This window comes from Miniopterus schreibersii (assembly GCF_964146895.1).
Source record: "Miniopterus schreibersii genome assembly, chromosome: 10".
Classification (NCBI taxonomy): Eukaryota; Metazoa; Chordata; class Mammalia; order Chiroptera; family Miniopteridae; genus Miniopterus; species Miniopterus schreibersii.
In genome coordinates this window covers 9,554,347-9,571,962 of record NC_138110.1, presented here as the reverse complement: position 1 = coordinate 9,571,962, position 17,616 = coordinate 9,554,347, and the positions used below count along the sequence as shown (strand labels likewise).

The 17,616-nt window shown below is 40.0% G+C and overlaps 1 protein-coding gene across 1 annotated transcript in view; it reads right to left on the bottom strand.

Annotated features, from left to right (window-relative positions):
- Nucleotides 1-17,616, bottom strand: part of B4GALT5 (beta-1,4-galactosyltransferase 5) — a 70,419-nt gene that overhangs the window by 13,638 nt on the left and 39,165 nt on the right. The window contains exon 2 of the mRNA XM_081150174.1: nucleotides 4,721-4,855. Coding sequence (XP_081006300.1) covers nucleotides 4,721-4,855 — 135 coding nt within the window. The remainder of the gene's footprint in view (nucleotides 1-4,720; nucleotides 4,856-17,616) is intronic.

Below are 17,616 nucleotides of genomic sequence, written 5' to 3'. Positions count from 1 at the left end.
ATGGTTTTATTTTTTCATTTAAATCTAATCTGTTTCAAATCAGGACATGCTCTTCCAGCAAGGGAGGCAGAAGGGCAAAGGCGGCAGCTGTTTTCATGTTTATAAAATGGGGAAACAACAGACATCCTACCTACCTCCAGATTCAAATGGCCTGCTATTCAACTTTATTCTATACCAGTGTTTCGGCAATTTTGGTTGCACATTAGAATCATCTAGAAGCTTTAAAAACCATAATGCCCAGGCTATGCTCAGGCTAATTAAATAAGAACCTCTGGGGGCAATGGTGTAGGTATCAGTATTTTTTTTAAAAAAATATCTTTATTGATTTCAGAGAGAGGAAGGGAGAGCGAGAGATAGAAAGAAACATCAATGATAAGAGAGTCATTGATCAAGCCCACAACCTGGGCATGTGGCCCAACCGGGAACTGAACCAAGATCTCCTGGATCCTAGGTCGATGCTCAACCACTGAGCCACGCCCGGCTGGGCGGTACCAGTATTTTTTAAAGCCCCCCCCCCGACACACACACACCTGCAAGGGATTCTAATGCACAGTCATAGTTGACATGGCTAACAGTTACAATTGACACGGCTACCCCAATATGAGGTGTGGCAAAAATCTGCTTTCTTCTTTTTTAAAAAATATATCTTTATTGATTTCAGAGAGAGGAAAGGAGAGAGCGAGAGATAGAAACATCAATGATGAGAGAGTCATTGATTGGCTGCCTCCTGCACACCCCTGACTGGGGATCAAGTCCGCAACCCGGGCATGTGTCCTGACCGGGAATCGAACCCCAATTGCCTGGATCCTACGTCGACGCTCAATCACTGAGCCACACCCAGCCAGGCAGCTTTCTTCTTTTTATTACCAAATCTACTTGAGCAGGGTCTGGAAAGTGCTCACCAAAAGATTTCAGAAAGAACCACCACTTTCCCCTCCCACTGAGGAAAAAAACAAACACTTGCCTCTCTGCTTTAAAAATGTAGAAATTTATATATGCTAGAAAGATGTCCTGTGGAATATAAAGAATTAGCATTCTTCAAGAGTTAGCATGCTTAAGGCTGACTACCCCTGCAGGAGAGCAGACATAAAGATGACTATGGACCGAGCATCTAAAAACCAGAGAGAAAGAGGTTGTGAGTATTTACTTCACTGAATATATCATAGAGTGCACTGGCAATGACTTCACTCATTTTATTTGCCTATGGCAACAGACCTGTTTTGAGTGATGTGGGTAACAGGACATTTTTCTGAGTATGTGACTAGGAGGGGCTTGGGACCACAAGAGTGAGGGGTTTGTGTGCATGTGTGTAGAAAAATAAGAAATCTCCCTCTGGTAAGAAGTTACTAGTTAAGATGGCACCTGGAAATTCATATTTAAGAATGAGAAATGCTAGGCCATCCAACTCCTCACCTCACCTATAAAACTAAATGGCGAGACTGGATGAACCCAGAGAATTCTCTTCTGATGTCAATATTCTTTTGCCTGTCTCCCTGTACTACTACTAGTAAGTTCTACGGATTCACAGTCTCACCCACCCATGGCTTTTAGTGCAATACGTCAGGCTTATTCCAGGCTCATAGTCTTGATCCCCCCGAAGAACATTCTTATTAGACAATCGCCACTTTAGCTTTCAAGGATAAAGAAAGCTAGCATTACTTAAATGTCACACTAAGCTTTTTAGCTACATTTGCCTAATGAAGGCCTTTGAATGTGGGTGTGTGCCATGGCACTACTTACAGGGTGGGGCAGGAGCTGGCAGGCGACCTTAGTCTGGGTTACTGTCCTCAAGCCCATAGCACTCCTGATGGGAGTGGCTGGGTCAGAGGTTAACAGTCATCTGGCTATCTCAGCAGCTTTAGGCCCAGAATCTCTCTCTGACTGTGCTAGGCAGAGAACTGCTTTGAAATGAAGAAAAATTGTAGGTTTTCATTGCATACACATCCAATGAAATGATATATTTTTCTTTAATATTTACTCACTAAGGATGTGCCTATAACAGAAGCCAATCAACATGATAATCTCAGAATTAGGCTACAACACTTAAAAAATGTGTTTTCTTGTTATATCTATTCACTTGCACACTCAAAAATCATTTACAGAGAGTTTCCTATGTTCTAGGCTGTGTACAAGAAACTGAGGATACAAAGAAGATAGAGACTGTGAGGGCAATGCAGGGACTCAGAGATCAGCAAATCTCAACTCAACTGCTGCATCAAATCTTCTCAGCGCTGTACGCTCCAACTCCTTCATCCCTAAATGAGACAAGCAGTTACCTTACTGAGTTCTTGTGAAGATTCCATGGGGATAATTCAAGTAAAGTGGCTAGCATAATAACATAGCCCCCAGCAGCAACGGCTTCCAATTTATAAGGGAAATAACAGCACATTAAACACAAATTGGATGATTATTTCTACCAGAGGGATGATGGCAAGAATTTAGTGTTTCATAATTTGAGAAATACATGCAAAATCAAATAATAATGAGTCCCTGGATATGCCTTCCAAGGGTGCAAGTCACTTCTGAGCTCAGTTTTTAAGGAAAACCACCCCTCGGGGAATTAGTGAGATCCTGTGTTCAAGACCAGCAGCAGTGTAGGGATACAGTTCTGCTATGCGCTCCTCTAACTTCTCAAAGAGAACAGACTACCTCACTAGATGCCCAGAAGGAAGTCCTACCATCATCTAACCTTGGAGCGACATGATCGCCTGGACTGGATAAATGTCATGACAGCACAAATGTTCCTTTATCCAGAGTAAAACAGAGCAAAGAGCTCTGGAATGGCAGTCAAAGGGCCCCCTAGTTTTACCACACAACCTAAAGCAGGTTTGGGCAGGGTTTAGGGAAAGTCACATGATCAAGGCACTCCAACACTCCCAAGATGATTTGTACTACATTTGAAAAACAGAATATAAAATCCTGCCCATCTGACTGAGACATAGTCTAACCAGATCAGACAAAGTGTGTGGGATCATTTGTAAAACCTAATGCCACACAATGAATTAGGGAACAAAAATGTGCTCAGCCTTCTCTCATGACTTTGGGAACTGCAGGGATTCCTCTCCCAGGTATAGTTCAGAGCTCAAGCAATTTGTTCGGAGATCAGTTTGGCTAAAATGCCCTGAAAAGTCAATCACTTGCTCTTCGCAAACAAAAAGGAAGTACCAAAGCTTATCTGGCTTGCTAACTATAGTCCTTTGTTGCTGCTAAGCAGGACGGACTGATTGATAAATTAGGATGTGGTCAATTTTAAAGATTTAACTTCCCTTCCAGAGACAATGCTTTCTCTTGAGATCCCAAGCACCATAGAATAATTCTCATTTGCAATGTTTGCAAAGCCAATTTCACATTCTACAGTGAGCTGCGGACTACCTTAGAACTTACTACAGAAGGGAGAACTAATTTGAAGGAAATATTTTTTAAAATATACATATAAATCTATGTTGAGTGAAAACAGTAAGAAGCCATAGGAAAGCACATTAGTCCTCAGAGAAATAAGAGGCAAATCATGAATGCTTAGCAGAATAAAATCTCAGAATCTATTTTTAAAATGAAAACTATCCCTGGTTGGACTGGACAAGCCTCACGACAGTCCCATTTAACCATCTGGAAATACTTCTTTTGTTCAATTTTTGGAAGAGTTAAAAGGAGAGATATAAAAAAAGACAGTTTTTTCTCAAAGGTAAAGAACTCTATTATTTAGTCTTTTATAAAAATAGTCAAAACCATGACTCAGGAACAAGTTCTTACAATATATTTTAAGCAAGCCATCTAGCCTGTGTTCTTTCCTCCTCTTTATAGAATTAGTGCTTATAAGATAATAAAAGCCACAGGTAAAAGTTCCAAAGATTGAGGCAGAAATGTTCACTCTGTGTCCACCACTGCGACGTTCAGCTGAACAGCCTGAAAAACTTTCTTCAAGGCTGAATGACTCTGACCACCAGACTCAGCCACAGAGCAGGAATTAAACCACAGGATGAAAACCACACCTGACTGGGGAAGGTAAACCAGGTGACCCAGTAAACTTCTTCCAGAAGCCGCTGTTTTAATTTGTGGAAACTGTCCCTGATGACATGATTATTATGAAATGAAAACTTGTTAATAACCATTCATGGACAATGAGTTCTACTGGGTGGAACGTATTCAAGTAGAGTCCAATAGGAAGAACAGTGTTGGAGCAACTCTTCCTGTGTGGCAACCAGGCTAGATTAGCTCTGAAAACAATATGGAACATGGTCATCACCGTGTGTAACTGAAAAAGCAAAACAAACAAATCCCACAATACGAAGCCATAAACTAAGTATCAGGAAGTCCAAGCAAGTTGTTTTTCCTCACTGGCAGTACAAATACATTTTTTGAAATTACTTCCAGAAAAGCTTTTGCTGCTCCAGTTTTGCTAGCATCCTAACCTGTGCTTAAGCCGCCTACTGGGGGCAACTACACTGAAAAAAAGAGGTCTTGAAAGATTCTCCTCACGCTTCCCATCCCTGGAAAGTATTAGGTGAGAATATGGAATCATTTAGTCACGCTTAACATACTATTAGCAAAACAAACTAGGATTCATTTTGCAAGAGCTTCTTTTTAGTAACAAGGTAAGGCTCAGCCAAACCTTCCATCTTTTACAATGCACTTTGTCCCATCAAAGATAATTATTTGAACCAAATTTTCCTCTCCTGGGAGGAGACATTCTAAGCAGACCACATCTTTACTAAAAATATACCTGAGTCATTTACGCTGCTATTCCTCTTGGCATAAGCGCTTCGAACCACCTGCTCATAAACCTGAGCACCTATTGTCCTCATGTTGTCCCGGATCAGAATGCCTTGAGCTTGCATCATGAAGAGGTAGGTGTTTACTGCAGAAAAGAGAAAGGAGAGGGGGAAAAGAGGTGAATTCAAAAGCAACCATTAAAACAAAACAAAACACACATAACTTTGGGTTTCTTTCGTTTTTTTTAATTTAACCTCTTTCAGCTCTAAAACCCTACAAATGCCGTTAACTCTTTTCCACACTGAGTTCAATGTTTTCAGGACACCAACATTCCTTGTGTAGCTAGTAGGACTTAGGGGAATTTCTGACAATACTCAGCAGTTTCAGAAAAACCATACATTTTAAAAATTATACTCCACCAGGTCTTCAAATATCCAGTCTGTGTTCTAGCAAGGTAACAATAAAAAAGACCTTTATGGATCAATTAACAGACCTTTTAAAAGATCTCTGATCTCACATATATGCATAACCCATAGACACAGACAACAGTGTGGTGATGGCCAGAGGGAAGGGGGTACCAGGGGCTGGGGGGAGAGGGGGGGAGGCAAAGTGGTGACATCTGTAATAGTGCCAACAATAGATAGGAAGGGAGGGAGGGAATTCAACTTCAGTTCAGGCCCAGAGATTATTTGATCCCATTGATTATATCACGCATTCTGATTTTAGGGATGTTAAAATGTGAGAATAATGTGCATCTAAGAATTGATGAAGAACAGTAATAATAATGATTTTTATGACTAACATATTAACATAATTTTATATAATAATTATTCTTTGTCTCTCTGGGGACAGTATAATGTTTCTCAACCTTTTGTAAAGTATAAATAAAAGCATCTTTAACAAAACCTCTCCGATCTCTTTAATTTACCTTCTCAATACTCATAGCTATATACAGAAAATGGAAACCACTGACTGCTCTGCTTAATGAAACCCTCAGATCTAGGTCTGGTCTTGGCAACCTTTTGAAAGTGGTAGACTAAGACTCCAGCTACTTTTCTTTGGAGTATTTGGAAAGAAAAAGAAAGTAATCAAAGAATGTAAGCAGCACTCACTACCACCCACCTTGGCCCCAACATCTTAAGCAATGGGGAAAAGCAGGGGGCTACGTTCAAGTGTCAGCTGAAACATATTCACTTTGAATTATACAATATCAAATTATGATACTGTACACCTAAAACTTAAATAATGTTATACACATCAGTTATACCTTAATAAAAACAGAACAAAACAAAATCATATTCTTAACAAATGATTATTCAGGTTAACTGCCCGATCATTGTCATTTTGGAAAAGTGAGCTCCACTGGATTTTCTTTAAGTGTCTCTATGATACGAAACTCAGAGATCACATATAGAAGTGATTATAATTCCTGTATTCCACTTGCGACCTCTATTTTCAAGAAATTGTAAGCTTTAAAAATATAGCTTCTTAACCAGCCTATTTAATTTCCTCACCTTCCTCTCACCACTGTGAAAGGGGGGGTGTCTCACAGGGTGGCACATTTACAAATCTAAACTCTGGTGTGTGTCAGGATCCTCTGAACACTTGGCTGACTTCCAACCAGGCCCCAGGCAGGTAGTCAATGGAAAGGTTGAACCACTCCTCCAGATTCAATATACATGGCCTCCAGCTGGCCTGGCTCTTCAACTAGATATATTTCGTGGACACAGTTTCAACATTATTATCACAGTGTCCTGTATATAATGGGCGGTAAATAACTAAATGGATGAAGTTTAAAAGTCAATTTACTTTATTTCAAGCTTGTGTGGTGCTTGTGCTGGTGATGGGAATGGAGATCAGGACTTGACAACTGGCATAATATTGAAAACCTCAGGCGGCCTACATTAAACAGGGACATAAAATCTTTCAAGGGATTTCAAATCACCTCTAAGGTATATCCTGAGCCATAAAATAATAAACAAAATAAGTCAATGTTCAGAATACTTTCAGAAATGAAGCAGCACTTTCAAATTAGGTGAGTTGACTGCAAGGCAACCACATGCTTAACTTGCGGCACTGGCAGAGATCAGTTCAGATAGTTACTGTTCTCTGTAGCTGGACAATGTTACCAAAAAAGCTTCAAATCCTTAAACAAGTGTAATTCTGTGAAGCCTCTGAAAACATGAGTTATATTTCATTTTCTGTTTACAGCAGATAGCATGGTGCCTGGTCACAGTTGGTAGGCAGTCCATAAATATCTGTTAAACATAAGATTTAAACTTCATCCAATATCAAATTTCTAAAGTAGTTCTGTGGTATTTTTTTATCACTTGGGCTACAGAATATATACATTATACATATTATATATGATTGCCCTGAAGTCCTCCCATTCCCAACATACTACAAAACCAGTTGTCTTCAATAACCACCACCACAACAAAAGTATTGCCTGGTTGGCATGGTTCAGTGGTTGAGCATCGACCTAGGATCCAGGAGATCGAGGTTCGATTCCCAGTCAGGACTCATGCCCGGGTTGCGGGCTTGATCCCCAGTTGGGGGCATGCAGAAGGCAGCCAATCAATGACTCTTTCATCATTAAGGTTTCTCTCTCTCTCTCTCTCTCTCCTCCTCTCCCTACCTCTCTCTGAAATCAATAAAGACATTTTTTTTAAAAAAAGTATTCATTGAACATTACATGTAAAGCTATTAGGCACTGCAAAAAATACACTACCTCCTTCCCCACAAATTTCACAATCTTCTCAGCAAAGAACACTATAGTTAAGCCTCTCTTTTAAATTCTCTCCCTTTCTTAGTTCTAGGATCCCAACTGCAGGATTACTCTAAGGCAGTACTCAAACTCTGTGCTGCTGTCTCCCAGACAGCTTTCGAAAGCCTGCTTCCTGGGCCCCACCCCCTCTGATTCAGTGTGTGAGAGCGGTGGTGAAGACCTGCACTTGTAACAAGCTTACAGGTGATACAATGGGGTTGGTCTGAGGACCACATTTCCAGAATCACAGTTCTAGGGAACTTCAGCTACATAAAAAATAATAGTAAGTAATATTTACTGAGCAAGTAATTCTAAAATTCTTTATCTCACTTAATCATCATAATTATCTTAGGAGGAAAGTAATCCAATTTACAGTCAACTTCTAGGCTTTGGTTTCTCCACATAGGTCAACAGTGAAATGGACTTGAATCAGGTGTACCTATGCTCTAACCATTAAGCTATTTAAGACCTTGCTCACCTATGTTCTAGCCACAATCTCCTCAAAGATGTCAAGCACCCTGATGGTTTAAATAATTACTCTTAAAGAGATAGCTCTCAAATCTTTATCTCTTACACAAAGCTGTCTGATGAATTTTTCTTAATTATAGATTTATCCACACTGCTACTGCTCAGAAGCCTTCTATATTTCTTGCCTTCATCCTTGGGCTCCTGCTGACCTGCAGTGTTTCTGTTCTTTCTGCTATGCAAACCTTATTAATCCTTCAAACCCCAGTTTACATACTTCTCCAGTCTCCCCTGCTTCTCGAATCTCTGTAGTTACAGATTATAAAAAATGAGCCTTTTGTTTATATTTTCTCTTAGTTTGCTAACAACTATCTCATGTGTCTGTCAGTCTTGTCATTCAACTAACAAACTTAAACCACATCTTATTACTGCTTTTCCTAATTATCCACAGGAATGAGCACAATGCTGAAAAAATGAAAAGCAGAGGAAATAAATTTTACAAAACAAAAGAAAAAAATCACAAATTTATAGACTTGGGATTGGATGGGATTTTAAAGAACACTTTTCAAAAACATCTAATGCTTTTACACCATCCAAAAACTATGCCTTCCAAGAACAGAGTCAGCATGTAAAATACAGCCATCATCCAAGAAAATTTTACTTTGGGTGGGGTCCAAAATGTTTCCCAGTCACTTTTACCCACTGGTTCTCATTCTGCCCCTTGACAGACCAGTCAAATCCCTTTCCCCCCACTTGAAATATTTTCAATCTCCCTCACACCCACCCAATCACCTTCACCTCTATCCTACCTAACCACCCCCATACCCCAAGCCAGACAGCCTCACCTCCTTCGAGGGCTCCTCCCATGGTATCATCACACTTCCCTCCCCATCCTGTCTGCTCTCCTATGGATCCTGCCCCTGTAGCCTACGCTTCACACAGGGCGGTGCCCATGCTGGCAGAGTGGACCCGGTGCAGTCTGATGGGTCCAGAAACAAGCAGAATTACCAGCAGTCCTGTTCCATCTGTTACCAAAGCACTATCAACTCAAGCCCCTTCTTGGATCCACAATTCATAAATAACTCTAGACCAAAGAAATTCTCCAACATAGATGTTCAATTACCTAACCTGCCATTTCCCAAACCAGCCCCCCCCCCCCCCCCCGGCCACCAATGTAATAACTAGTAACATCAAGTGATTGCAGAACTCACTTTGGGAAATTCTGTTTTGGATATTTCTGTTAACAGAATTTAAAACTTCTATTACATGTTAGGTAATCAGTCAATAATTAATGAATGTTGTTGAAAAATAGTCACACCATATTACTGATTCATATTAAGCTTGCTGGAGGCAAACCCTCAGTCCTTTTAGATACGTTGCTGCTACGCCACCTTCTCCTGTTCTGTGCTCATGCAGTCGGTTATACAGACCCAACTGTAGGACCTTACAAGGGTCCCTATTAAAAGTCTTGTTACTAAATTTAGCCCAGGACTCTGGCCTAAAGTAGGAGGTCACTATGCACACATACTGCTTTCACTCTAAATTATCTCATTTAAAATTCACATCTTTGTGAATCAGTTATCATCTTGATTTTTTATTTGAGATAAGAAAGTCAAGCCCTCCAGAAGTCCTTTACCCAAGGTGAGTGAAGTCAGAAACAGAGAGAAGTGAGGTTCCACAACATTTTGATGAGCTTTACTTTGAAAAAACAGTACTTTCCAATAACACGGCCCCATCAACAGTGGCTGAATCACAGCTTTCAAGTGTTTTTGTTTTGTTTTTTTAATTGGCACACAGCTGTTAGATCCTCCATTGTTTCAGTATCTACAGAGCACCCACTTCCCTGAGCGCTTTTCACACAGCACTAGGCCACTGGGGACAGCACAGGATAAGGTACAGGCACAAACAATTACGATGCAGTATGACAAGTGCTACAATTACAGTTACTACAAATTCAAGCTTACTAATAACTTTTTTACACTTTCATGAGAAATCGTAATAATTATCCAGCCCCAGTATCTAGATGAAGGGATCTCTTATGACTACAACTGGGTTGAGAAAAATAAGCCCCATTCAGGTTTATATCATCGGAAATTTCCAGCCAGATGCCAGTGTAAGCAGCCTTGGGCATCGCTTTAACTGGAGTTTCCAGGGAGCAAAGCATTGGGTCTCCTAACAGGAAGACACACTCTTCCTCTCCATTAGAATTCCAGTCAGCTTCCATATCCTTATGAATCAGGTAACAGGGCTGTCACTTGAACACACACATTAATAAATGACTAACTCATAAAAATTCCTCACAAGATAATGAAATCTGACATTCGAGATTAGGCGCAAAATGAACCCAAGAGCAAAAGACAGAATTATAAGACTGCATATACTTAAAAAAGAGTTCACAATTTTTTATCCTAAACATGTGTATCCTTAATGTTTGTTGCATCTGGCTTGGTGAGCTAAAAGAAATCCATTCCTTTCCTGACCACTCTTCAAAATCTGTCTTACCCTCAATGCACAAACACTCCAACACACACACACACACACTCTCTCTCTCTGTCTCTCTCTCTCTCTCTCTGCCTTCCCTGCTCTATGTTTCTGTTTAACATACTACATATTTTCTTATTTGTCTTGTCTATTGTTATCTCCCTCACCAGAATATGAGCTCCATGAGGGCAAGTTGCTACGCCCTCCCTGATGGCAAGAAGATGCATAATAAATATTTAAATAAATGGATATCTAAGTTGGGACAAAACAACTGAGCCCTCTAAACTCAGTTGTGCCTAAGGAGGCATGGATAATGGGATTTCAGGCCTTTCTCTTGTATTAGCTCCCTACTCCTTAATGAAGGAGCCCATAATGTTGTGAGTCAACCAGATTCACCACACTAACCTGTTCCTAAAAAAGTTCAGCAATTCCTTTTACCAATTGAGCAGAGGTGTCAAACAGATCAGCTCTTCCCCTCAAAAAAATGTTCTCTGGTACTCTCACTCCTCACAAAGTTGTTTGGTTTTTTAGTGTTCCTTAATATAATGCACAAGTTTATTCAAAACTCTATGCAACATTATTTGTAATATGAGGAACCATTCAAAATAGCCCCAATCTGAAAAGAGCCCAGAAGTCCATCTATAGGAGAGCAGATGAAAATGTGTAGCCTATTTGAATTTCAGCACCATGTGAAACGACACCAAAGCGCACATATGGTATAATTCCGTATACATAAAGTCCAAACACAAGCACAACAAATCTACAGTGTTAGAAGTCAGGAGAACAGGTATCCGGGGGCAGGGGGACCTTGAAAGGGGGCTTCTGGTCATCTTTTATTTCTTGACCTGAGCACTGTTTACATAGTTACACTCATTTTGTAAAAATTCATCACAGTAGTCACTTATTTGAGCACATTTGAATACATGTTATACTTTAATAAGGAAACATAGGAGAACAGCTACTAAATCATAATGTGAGGGCAGGGTCAGGAAAATATTCAAGAGAGGTGACTCTAGGATAAGGCCTTGAAGGAAGAGCTCTGAAACGGGAAAAGGAGGAGCACAGATGAAGACGAAGGGAAGGGGCATAAAGGGAGAAATCTGAGGAACTGAAGCAGTCTGGCGTGGCTGGAATGAAGGGCAGATATGGCAAAAACGTCGAAGGCGGCTAGAAAAACAGAGGGGAGCAAGACCACAAAGGGCTTTGTGTGCTATACTTAGGGGCTTGACACTGAAGAAATGGTTCAGGATCAGATTTCAGGTATGCCAACTACGAAGTATCAATCAAAACAAGTATATTCTCCCTTACTCAGATTCATGGCTCCAGATAAAGGACTGAGCTTTTTAGTATCCAGACAAATTCCTTAAAGGGGGGAACTTCTTTGGATGCCCTGAATGTAGCGTCCCATTTTGTTACTGAAAGTTGGGTGTCTAAGTCTTACCAAAGGCTATATTTTCATTTTCTAGATGATTCAGCAGGAGGACTACGCTGTCTGCCAAATCCTGGAGCAAGCAGATGGAGTGACGATGTCAAGATACACAGCCGGGCACCACTAACACTAACCACAGCCAGGGACAGCTGGGGCAGGGAGCAGGCATCTGACAGTCAGCAAAGGTGTTGCTTAGTGTTAGGGTGGGCCTGCTGGACTAGATGTTCTCTCCTGGATTTACTCACATCATGCATCTTTGTTTCGAAAACCCCTTACAGACCACACAATGTGTGATCTGTAAGAGTAAGTATATTCAAGAAAACACTAGCAAATGTATGGACTAGGGGTTGTACCCCAATTCTTTTAATACTTTTTGTGTGAAAGTTGTCACACAGTTGCTCCAGAACATGAAAATCGATGTGCCAATGCTTTCAAAGTAAAATAAAGGATGAGGGACCGGGAGAGGAAGGAACAGAAGCAGAAAAGGAATACATAGAAGAAAACAGGAGGGTTCTCACTGTCTCCCTCCTCCCATATACAAGATAAACATACAAGATACAATAAAAATTAAGGGGAAACAAAGAACAGAAATGTGTCCTAGGAATGTTGAAGTTTGATTTTGCCACACTAGAAAAATCTGAAAAACCCACACTACCTTTTTTGACCAATATTTTCTGAGAAAAAAACAGAACCTGAAATATAACTGATCTCTACCCCCCAAATCAGAGATTATCAGTGTTCACTGTTCTGTACGACAGATGTTGTGTAAAGAATAAATCCACTTATTCTGTTTATAAAGAGATGAATTCCTGTAAAAAAATATACATTTACTGAGTCCCTATGTGCCAGTGCCTTTCTAAATATCTGTATGCATAATCTAATTTCATCCTCACAAGACACTGAGGGGTACATTATTATCCTCATTTTGTAAATGAGGGGACTGAGGTTTAAACAAATAACGAGAACATGGAGCCAAGATTTTACATGTCTTTGTCTCCAGAGTTCAAGTGTTTAAAAAATATGTTATGTTCTATTATGTCTCAGGTTCCTAAAGCCCAGAAATCCCTTGAATCCACAGCTATCACAGCTATCACTCCCACACTTCGCTTACTGGTTCCTTTGATCTGGGTTGTTACTGTTGATATTCTTATACACGACTGGCCTAATATTTCATTTCAGTCGTGGGCTCCAACGCTCATAATAGAATATGGTGCATCCTTAAAATTTTATTAAGTTTTATAAAAATTTTATAAGTTTGAAGCTCTAATGTGAATCCAGGAATTCTTACATTTCAGATCTACTTAAAATAATATCCAATGATACTCATACTATATGCACTGAGACATATTTAGGTGCAAGGTTATGGGTGACACATTTAAGAAATTAAAAAAAAAGCCCCCCCTTTTTTTAAGATACAAGAAAATTTTTGACAACAAATTTACACCCTTTGGCACATCTATTTTCATGTTCTGAGCAACTGTGTGACAACTTTCACACAAAAAGTATTAAAAGAAAACTGTTTGGGGGTGAGGGGAGGAGAGACATTAAGAGTAAGGAATTCTAACAATTACTTTTTGGGAAAAATGTCATTTGATGAATATTCTGCATTCCTTATCCTTCCACTAGAGGCAGAAAAACGATGAAGTCGATCATAGGTTACGTTTTCCACCCTCTCTAGTTTTTATCTGTAGCTATTTAAAAAAACAAAACCACCCAAGTGGTAAAAATTAACAACTATGAAATATCCTGTAAACATTTCCGCTGACCTGTTAGTCTATGTTCTGTTAAATTATTACACTGCACATGAGATTAGAAATAAAAATGCTGCCTAAACACATACTAACTAGCTGAGTAGTCTATGGCAGTGATTTTCAGTTCGTGTGATGCAATGATTTTTAAAACATGCAATGCCTGACTACTTAGTCAGGGGCACTGACCTCTTTTCCCTTTGACTGTCAAATAAAAAAATGATAACAGCTCACACAACAGCCGTCCAGTGAGAATGAATCAAAATTATATCTATTTTTTGTCAGATTGGCAAAAAATACATTTTTTTGGTGTGCTGCTAAATTTTAGTTAATTAGTTTATATGTGTGCTATGAGATAAAAAGTTTGAAAATCACTGGTCTATAGTAATCACTTAACTGATTCAGCTTTGTTTCCCCCCAAATTCTTAATAGCATTATCAATTACCAACATCCAGAAGTACACACCCACCAAAGGGGCTCGGCAAACAAGGATGCCCAAATCTTGCAATGTATAACCTAAATGCACCCCTGGGTCAGAGGAAACTATAAATTATCTTTCTGGTGTTGTCTGCATTGAACGCCTGCATCTACTCTGGCCTGCCCTGGGGATAAAGTTTCAGAATGAGTACAGATATCCGGATGGGAATGTGCTAGAGACACAGAGCAGCAGAACAACACTGCTCTCTGGAGCTGACTCTAGACAAAGGCTCTGCCCACCTCTTGGGCCTAAACTATCCCCACTTTCTGTCCCACCAACCAGAAAGAACCATGCCTCCTGCCCCTGCTGACACCTCTTCTCTGCATGACTGTGCTTTGGTGACACCTGCTCATGCCAAGCTTTAATGGCTCTGTTTCATAGCTTTTCCTGATAGCACCCCACCTCCATGATTAGCACTGTCTTGGCTCCTTCCCAACTGATATGTAAACTTCTACCCATGATTCCTAGAAATCTGAGCACGTCTCTTCCAGCAGGCTATGACTCCTTAAGACTACAGACTGTCTTATCCTGTTCTTCATCTACAATTTCTGATAAATAATAGACACTTAGCTATTGATTAAATCAACAAATTACAGCTTAGCACGCAGCATTCTGTGGCCACTTGGTGAAGGTGCCTTCACCAAGGTGTTTTCTCAAGTTAGGAATATACTGATTTTTCTGCAACCAGAGAAGAGACTCTATAAGCCAGAAAAGGGCAGAGTGAAACTGATACTCAACTAGTTTTGCTGGTGTAAGTGTAAATTGGTATAACCCTTTGGGAAAAGTATTTGCAAATTCAACAAAGAGACATAAAAATGTTCCTACCCTCTGATCTAGCAATTTCAAATAAATTATCCCAAATATGAGGACATAAATTATTTCTAAAAGCAAAAACTTGGAAAACAACTCAAAAGCAACAATAAAATAACAGATAAGTTTACTGATAGAATCTCTTTTTTTATGTTTTTATTGATTTCAGAGAGAAAAAGGGAAAGGAAGAGAAATAGAAACATCAGTGTTGAGAGAGTCATTGACTGGCTGCCTCCTGCATGCCCCCTACTGACGATTGAGCCCAAAAAGCAAGGTATGTGCCCTGACCCGGAATCGAACCATGACTTTCTGGTTCATAGGCTGACGCTTAACCACTGAGCCACACTTGGCCGGGCTTGATAGAATCTTATATAGCTTTAAAAGGAAAAGCTATGAAATCTTATAAACAGAACAAATGTAGAACACCTATCATAGACTATCACACTTTTTCCCCCTCATAAAGATCTTCCTTCTAAGGAAGAAAGGTAGAGGGGAAACTCCTGGACTGAGGAGACCAATAACCTTGCTGCGAATACTGGCCCCTGGCTGGCTTTGTGGTCCTCTCCAAACCTCAGCCACCCCATCTAGAAGACGGTGTTGGTGAACTGGATGTGGTTTTCTCAGTCTTTTCAACCACACCCCAACCCCCATCACTGATACACTGAAAAGAGTCACTAAAGCTTAGTTTGAGCTTTAATGTCACCAGAGTACATTCATACAGAGGTCTTCTGCAAATAAAAACCTTAGTGTGTATTTACACTGCATGCTTTCAAAATATGAATTATGTAATGCTGATTATGCTTTTACAAATTACACAAACCCCTGTAAATTCTGATCCCTTCCCTTTGGACCTTGAGAATCACTACATTGCAAAGTCTCACTCACCTTAAAAATCCCACAGTTAGAGGTAAAGTACAGCACAGGGATCAGAGTCAATAATATCATATAACTATGTATTGTGACAGATGGTTACTAGACTTAGTGTGCTCAGCCATTTTGTAAGGTATTTAAATGATGAATCACTATGTTGTACACTTGAAACTAATATAACATTGTATGTCAACAATAATTAAAAATAAAGTTTAAGCCCGGCCAGCATGGCTCAGCAGTTGAGCATCCACCTATGATCCAGGAGATCGAGATTTGATTCTCCAGCCAGCACATGCCCGGGTTGCAGGCTCGATCCCCAGCAGGAGGCATGCAGGGAGCGGCTCATCAATGACTCGCTCCTCATTGATGTTTCTCTTTCTCTCTCTCCCTCTCCCTTCCCCTCTCTGAAATCAATAAAAAACATATTTAAAATAAAATTTTAAAGAATAAAAGTTTTAAATTAAAATACTAAAATAAAATCCTACAATTATAACTTCATTGTTTTCTCTGCTCTTCATTTTGGAAAATCTGGTTTACATACACTTCAGATATACATCTGTCTGTCTTCCCTCTTTTCCCTTTCCACAGGGGATTAGAGTATGACTGTCCTACAAGGTTGGCCTTCCATTCCAGAACAACGGCACTCTAGCCCTCTTCCTGATGAAGCTGGGGAATGGTGTCTGAATTAGATGAAAAAGCACATTTCTGTAGCCACTTCCTCCTTCATACATACTGGTCAGGAGATTGTACTGGAATTACCTAGAGTGGACATGGGGCTTCTAATTTTTTGTCTGTTTTTAAATTTATCTTTATTGTTGAAAGTATTACAGATGTTCCCTTCCCCGCCCCCCCCATTAACTCCCTCCACCATGCTCCCACCCCCTCCCTGGGCCTTCACTGAACTATTATCTGTGGGTTATGCATATATGCATGTAAGTTCTTTGGTTAATCTCTTCCTGCCCCTGCCCCCTACCCTTTCCCTCTGAAATACTTGAGTCTGTTCCATGCTTCAATGTCTCTGTGTCTATTTTATTCATCAGTTTATACTGTTCATTAGATTCCACATGTAGATGAGATCATGTGATACTTGTCTTTCTCTCACTGGCTTATTTCACTTAACATAATACTCTCTAGGTCCCTCCATGCTGTCTCAAAGGGTAAGAGATCCTTCTTTTTTACAGCTGCATAGTATTCTGTGATATAAGTGCACCACAGCTTTTTTACCCACTCATCTACTGATGTGCACTTGGGGGGGGGGGGGGTGTTCAGATCTTAGCAATTGTAAGTAATGCTGCTACGAACATAGGGGTGCATAGATTCTTTCAGATTGGTGTTTCAGGCTTCTTAGGATATATTCCTAGAAGTGGGGATAATTGGGTCAAACGGCAGTCCCATTTTTAATTTTTTTGAGGAAACTCCACACTGTTTTCCATAGTGGTTGTACCAGTCTGCATTCCCACCAACAGTACACAAGGGTTCCCCTTTCTCCACATCCGCGCCAGCACGTGTTTGTTGATTTACTGATGGGAGCCATTCTGGCAGGTGTGAGGTGATACCTCAACGTAGTTTTAATTTGCATCTCTCTGATGATTAGTGACGGTGAGCATTTTTTCCTGTTTCTTGGCCATTTGTATTTCTTCTTTGGAGAAATATCTATTCAGATCTTCTGTCCATTTTTAAATTGGATTGTTTTGTCTTCCTTTTGTTGAGTTGCATCAGTACTTTATATATTTGGGAAATTAACCCCTTATCAAATGTATCATTGGAAAGTATGTTCTCCCATACAGTGGGTTCCCTTTTCATTTTGGTGCTGTTTCCTTTGCTGTGCAGAAGCTTTTTAGTTTGATGTAGTCCCATT